General features: G+C 41.4%; 1 protein-coding gene across 4 annotated transcripts in view; it reads right to left on the bottom strand.

The window, feature by feature from the left end:
- Window positions 1-694: 694 nt before the first annotated feature.
- Window positions 695-6,262, bottom strand: part of LOC119820369 — a 131,907-nt gene continuing 126,339 nt past the window's right edge. For 3 of the 4 annotated variants that reach the window (XM_038338602.1, XM_038338604.1, XM_038338601.1), the window contains one exon: window positions 4,720-4,806. In XM_038338602.1, the coding sequence (XP_038194530.1) occupies window positions 4,772-4,806 (35 nt within the window). In that variant the 3' untranslated portion in view covers window positions 4,720-4,771. Of the gene's footprint in view, window positions 961-2,996; window positions 3,133-4,719; window positions 4,807-6,262 lie in introns of those variants that run through there. The other variant, XM_038338605.1, reaches the window with a different exon arrangement.

Here is a 6,262-nt window from a genome sequence, read left to right as displayed (position 1 = left end):
CACCAACGAAATTTCTGGTTCATGTCCAGGACGTGGGACTTCTAACATGCATTACAGCCTCCTCAATTCCACATAGGGGTCATTACACTGAGACCTTTTTTTTTTTTTCCTCATGGTTTTTTTTTTTTTTATATTTAAAAATTTCCATCTCCTTCCCTCCTCCTCCCCCCTCCCACTTCCTTTAGAATTTGCTCTCCAGGTCTAGAGCAGTGAGTGAGTTCTTGGTTCATTTTGGTTTTGTAGAGATTCACATGGTGAGTCAGATCCACGTCTTTGAGATGTCTTCCCTAGATTCAGTCTATTTCCTCATCTCATTGTTTATTATTTATTATTTCATTGTTGTATTATCCAATAGCTTCTAGAAACTGTTGAGAAGAACCGCACCTGAGAAGTCCTGGGGCAGTGCTTAGGCCTGTTCATCACAAGAGAGCCTAAACAAGATGACCTCTTTTGGCCGAAACCCTCACTCATCCTGTAAAAGATACTATTTCCGTGATTTTAGCTTCTGCTAATGTCCTGTATTATAGCCCAGAGATACTCTTGGAAGCTTGTGGCCAAAGGTCTGAATGAAAGATTTTGCAAAGAACATAAAAGACAAAAATGAGACAAATCCATGTTTATTCTTGTTTTCAAATACTTGAGGAAGAGGAGCGAAGGGACCTTGACTTAAATGTGAATAGCCCAGGGAGGAGACTGCGACCTACATGCAACACTTGAACACTGAAGTCAGTTGTTCCAACTTTTAACACCTAAAAAGTAGCTTCATTTGGAAACTGTATTTCAGAAATGCTTCCTTTCTTTCCTCCAGTTGGGGCCATCCTCATGGAACGTGGAATGTGTGTTTTTATTTAGAGTTTCCTTCACATTCTGGTCTCCTCTAGAGGTCTGTTCATGAACTCTTGAATAGCCTGGTCCAGAGGAAGCCATTTTTTGATAGATGTTTTCAAAGCTGTAATCCAGCTGCAAGAAAACAACAACAACAACAACAACAACAACAAAAAACAATAGACCAAATCATTAAACCAGTCAGGCCCTTGGGAGGTAAAACACAACAAAATTCTTTATTTTCTAGTTGTTTCTCTTGGTTATTTAGTTTGGAATAAATGTGAAAAGCACACTTTATAGATTTCAGGTTGAATGAGAAGGTAAAATGTAGAGATAGCGCTATAATAAAAGTAAGAGATCTATGTAGTAGTAGAGAAGAAGATGTTGATAAATGGTGATCAGTGGGGTTCTTTGGTTTTAAAATTGCTAATAGTGTTTTGCTATTTTCATTTAACCTTAAGTTTTGCTGATTAAACATGTAATAAATATTGTCATATTGGAAAAAATATTTCTTTTTTAAGTGTGGTTTCTGGAACCACACTTAATCTCCAATTAATCCTCCTTGTCTTTCTCTTGCTTTCATTTTCTCGGACAATGTTTTTTTTGAAATATTGTTTCTAAAGGCAGGAGCTATATTAGTAGACTACCAGGAATAACAACCAGAAACAGTTACCCAGGAATATTTTCAACAGACTATTTCAGAAACACTAATAAATGAATGTGTGGGTCTCTAACTTTAATCACTTTCTAAACTTCCTTTAGGGATAAGTGGAATGACAAACAGCTCTAGGTCGTATCTAGTTTTTGACTTTCCACTGTTACTCTTTGAAATATTTCTCTAATCATTCTATTTTTGTTTTTACTGTAAATGAATACCCAACTATTGAGCCTGCTGTAACAGAGAAACCAGTAGGTTTTATCAGAGGGACTTAGATCAGTTTCAATGACCCCTGCTCCGTTGTGCTAGCTGGAGTCTTATCAACAGTATCTGCTGACCAGATGTCCAGGAAGGGAGCCATGGCAACACAGCTAGAAGTAACACACCTTCTTCCTACTCCCACACCTCTTTCAAGGGAAAGGCACAAGCAATGTTTACATAGTGGGGAAAGACAGATGAGGTCCCCAGTCTCCTGCCTAATTGGATATTTTAGGGAGATCCCTAAAGTCTCACTTTTGGAATTTTCTGTGTTCAATACCTAATTTCTTATAACTGTCCCTAGAAAGTGGCTTTAGTAAGGAATTTCTTTATGGGATCTGTGGCATTGTAATAAGAGGCCTGGAACAGGTGGGAGATTATTGTGATGCAGGTGAGGGCAGAGATGGGGTCTAGAGGGCATGGGCATCTTGGGGAGGCTGGACCAGTGGATGATGCTGAATAGCGCCTTCCCCGCTGTGTTGTATCTAGTGACTTCACCTCCCTTGTATTTCAGAGCCATTTGAACTAAATGCTCATTTTGAATGATAACCTGAGTTGAATACACCATGAATTAAGTCAGTTTTATGTCCTTCATGGCTTACAATAAAATCCTCAACCAAACTATAAATGGATAAATCAATGCAAGCTTTGTGAAGAGGTCAAATGGCGGATCTTTTTGTTGTTGTTGTTGTTGTTGTTTTGAGACAAGGTTTCTCTGTAGCTTTGGTGCCTGTCCTGGAACTCACTCCCGAAAAGGACCAGGCTGGCCTCAAACTCATAGATATCTGTCTGTCTCTGCCTCCCCAGTGCTGGGATTAAAGGCACGCAACACCACCACCTGACATGGATTTATGTTTTACACAATTAAGATGTGCTAATACATATGATTTAAAAATAGATGGATCAATTATAAATTGTAAATGGTGTGTGTGTATGGGGGGGAAAATGTTTGTTTGTTTTTCTTAGTGCTAAAGCTTAAGTTACCCACTGTCTTGACAGGCATTCTGGTTACTATATTTTCATCTGGGGAACAAAGTATCTCTAGAGAAGTCTAAAGAAGGGGAGAAGAAAAAAAATAGTCCTGGAGAACAGTCAAAGGATGGAGTTCTCTTAAGGAGTGGAGTTGGACAATAAAGGGATGAGCTCCTTAAAGAGACCTTGTTGAGGCTGACATAGAAGGAGGAAGGGGAGGTCTTGGCTGACCATTTGTCCAGACTGACTCACGCAGAGGGATGAAGCAGAGGTCTTGGCTTACCGCTGATTTTCTGTTTTATTTTCTGCACAGATATAGAAGGTCTTGAACTCTTCGGATGGAGGTTTGAGTTCAATTACTGACTTTTCAAAGCCGTGGGTCTGTTCGGTCACCCTATAGCCTTGGAGATACAGGCCTCCTGCACAGGGGGAAAGGAAAGAAGCAGGGGTGGGAGATGGGGAGAAGTGAAAGCAGGGACAGTAAAGGAGGAAAAGGTGTCAGAAAAGGTGCTAAAATTCTGTGTATGAAAAGACTGCTTGGCCAGCTGTGTCCTCACAGGTGAGGAAGCTAGCTTCAAAAGAGGCCACATATTGACTGTGTCCAGCAACAAGACTAGTAGCAGCATCTGAACTTCTTGGTTCCATTTGTAAACAATGAATATTTATCTGTGCTTGGATAAGCTTCTTTACCAGAAAGACATAGTTTTGAAATACAATTTCCATTATCTAAGAGGAACAGCTGTAATACCATATCAGAAGAAAATTAAATAGTATTTCTTGGGGGGCAGAGTCATTAAAACATACTTCCTGGAGCATGATGAAGGCTGCAGGTAGTTTCTACAACCAACGCAGATTCTCCCTCTTTTTGTATACTGCAAGACCCACCTAAAATATGAACCCATAGGGCGATATGAAAAAAGCAACTTGAATTAGCAACGAGAATGGATGACTGATCATAAAAAAGTAATTTTCTCATGGTCCTTCAAATCCTAGAATAGTTCTTGGTCTGAATTTTGTTCCCCTCTGGGGGTTTGCAAAGATATTGGTCTAGGAGAAGATTCTGAAAGGTCAATACTCTTGTCTGTTTCTTCTACTCTGAGATAGCCCAGATCACTTGCAGAGACTCAGGCATTATTAGTAATAGTAGGCGAGAATGTTTAGAGATTAACTCTTTGGGTCACTTTGCCCTTATCCCCTAGCACCTCCCGCAGTGACCACAGTGCTCTTAGTTACAAAAGCAACCAAAAATATGCCATACTCTGCTTGATAGCCTCTGCAATGATGGCATGGCGTCATGAACGGGAACCTTGAGAAACGTTGACCTGGTTTCCTTTAAGTCACTCACCATCAGCCCACTGTGTGAGGAAGACAGGCATTTTCATTGTAAGCAGAATGAAGGGTTTTGCACTTTAGAAATTAGGGAGGTGTTGCTTCTTCTTGTGGAGAATGGGAAAGGTAATATTGAATTCCCTTTTTATGCTCACTTGAAAAGAGTTCATTTTGGAACTCTTGAGGAAACATTGACTTCAGAAATGGACAGATATTTTTTTCTACCTTAGTTGGCCTCAGTGCTATGAAGCTCACGCAATAGGATGGTATTGTTCTCTGAGGTGAAGTGATGGATGAGACGTGGATAGCATGGAAAACAACTCATTGCAGTATTATTGGCTTACCATAAGGAGGGGGAGGATCAATGGTCTTACTGTACTTCCGGGATCTGTGTGATCCTCAGCGTGGCTTTCCTCATGTCAGAAAGAGACACCTCCCCTAATCAGCCACTCCTTGTGGAAGGTGCCACCCCAGCTGCTGGCAATCCTTACCTACTCTCCTCTCTCTTTTTGCTCTTTGTCCTGCAGCACCTAACAGAAAAGCCAGCTCACAGCACACACTCTCTTCAACGTTTGCTTCCTTTCACCCATGTTGCTCATCAGTTCTTTACTTCTTTTCAGTGTAGTATGATGTTCCATTGTTTGGACATCATATATATCTCTGCGCTCACTAACTGATGGCATCTGAGACTTGCTCCAAGAAGGGACATCATCGTCTTCGGTGGTATAACTACGTGTGCTCCAGTCGATGGCTCCACACCCCTGCTGATGGGGGTATCAAAGGGTCACCACACCAAAAGACAGGAAAGTGTGATGGGGACTGGGAGGAAAGCTGGGTGGGTTGGTACGGGTGGAGGAGGATACGAGAGGACAGAGCTGTGAACTGGTTATCATGCTATTGCTGTGATAAAAAATACATGACCAAGGACATTCATAGAACCAGGATTAGGGCTTTTGGTTCCAGATGGTTATGACAGTTGGGGAGAGCAGACTGACTTGTGGCTAGAGCGGAAAGCGAAGAGCGTATAGCTTGAACCACAGACAAGAAACAAAGAGAGCTGGAATGGACGTAACTTCTGAAACCTCAAAGCCCACCCCCCGTGGTACAGTTCCTCCAGCAAGGTTACACCTCCTAACCACACCCAAGCAGAACCAACAACTGGAAACGAAGTATTCAAATGCCTGAGACAGAGGGGAGTCACCACATTCAGACCACCACAAAGTATATGACCAGAATGTATTATATACATGTATAAAATACTAAAAATAAATATTAATAAATAAAGATGCAAACAACGTTGGTTGCTACGAACAGTGAGGCCTTTAGCCATTTTCCTAGTCACTTGCAGGGTATAATATGGGACAGCATAGCTGGTGGCAGTAACCACAGCACCTCATTTAAGGAAAGTTTTTTGGGTCTATGCCCCTTTGTTATGTTAGTAGCAGTACCTATCAGCCCAGTCCAATGTTAGTTGTAAGAACGGTGTAAGCATTATATGCCCTGTTTCCTGTAACACAGACCTTTCTGAGAAGTGCACACAGACCTTGATGTGATTTAGTAACACACAAAAGTCAACAATTGGCTACTTCTAGCTCTTGCAAGAGAGAGATGAAAGGGAATGTGGGGACAATGCCAAGATCCTTCAACTTATGTAAAGGACCTTGACCAACAGACTTTTGAAATCTTCTTAATATTAGCAGGCACATGAGAGCCAGTAGTAAATTTTGCTGAAGGACAAATGCCTCTCTTGACACTTAGGCAAAGAAAGTGTTCCAGGAACCAAGAGTCTGTCTTTCCAATTCGCCCACTGCACCCTAGAGGCATATACACCTAGCTGAAAGGGTGATGTGGGTTTAGTGCCTAATACAGTTTTTATAGGAAATCAGGGCTACACTGTTTTCCACAGCTCTCCCTCTCCACCGCCTCCTTTTCACTTTTGTTTTTTTCTCCAACTTATTCTCCTCAGTATTTTCTCAGCAGTGCAGATAAAAAGAAATGCCATGCCAATAAAACTACAGCTACATTCAGGGTCAGGTAATATCATGTGAGGTCTCCCAGCTCCAAAGAAGGATCAGTGGGCTAAAATGAAAACCATTTAGAATATTTAAAATAGTAAAGAAACTCAGACTGCCAGGATGGGACCACAGCAGTCTGGTGTCAAGCTGGAAGCAACGAATGGCAGGTGTGTTCCAATGTAATCCAAAAGTAGTGGCTAGCTTT

Source organism: Arvicola amphibius, chromosome 8, assembly GCF_903992535.2.
Source record: "Arvicola amphibius chromosome 8, mArvAmp1.2, whole genome shotgun sequence".
Classification (NCBI taxonomy): domain Eukaryota; kingdom Metazoa; phylum Chordata; class Mammalia; order Rodentia; family Cricetidae; genus Arvicola; species Arvicola amphibius.
This window is presented reverse-complemented; position numbering and strand designations above follow the sequence as displayed.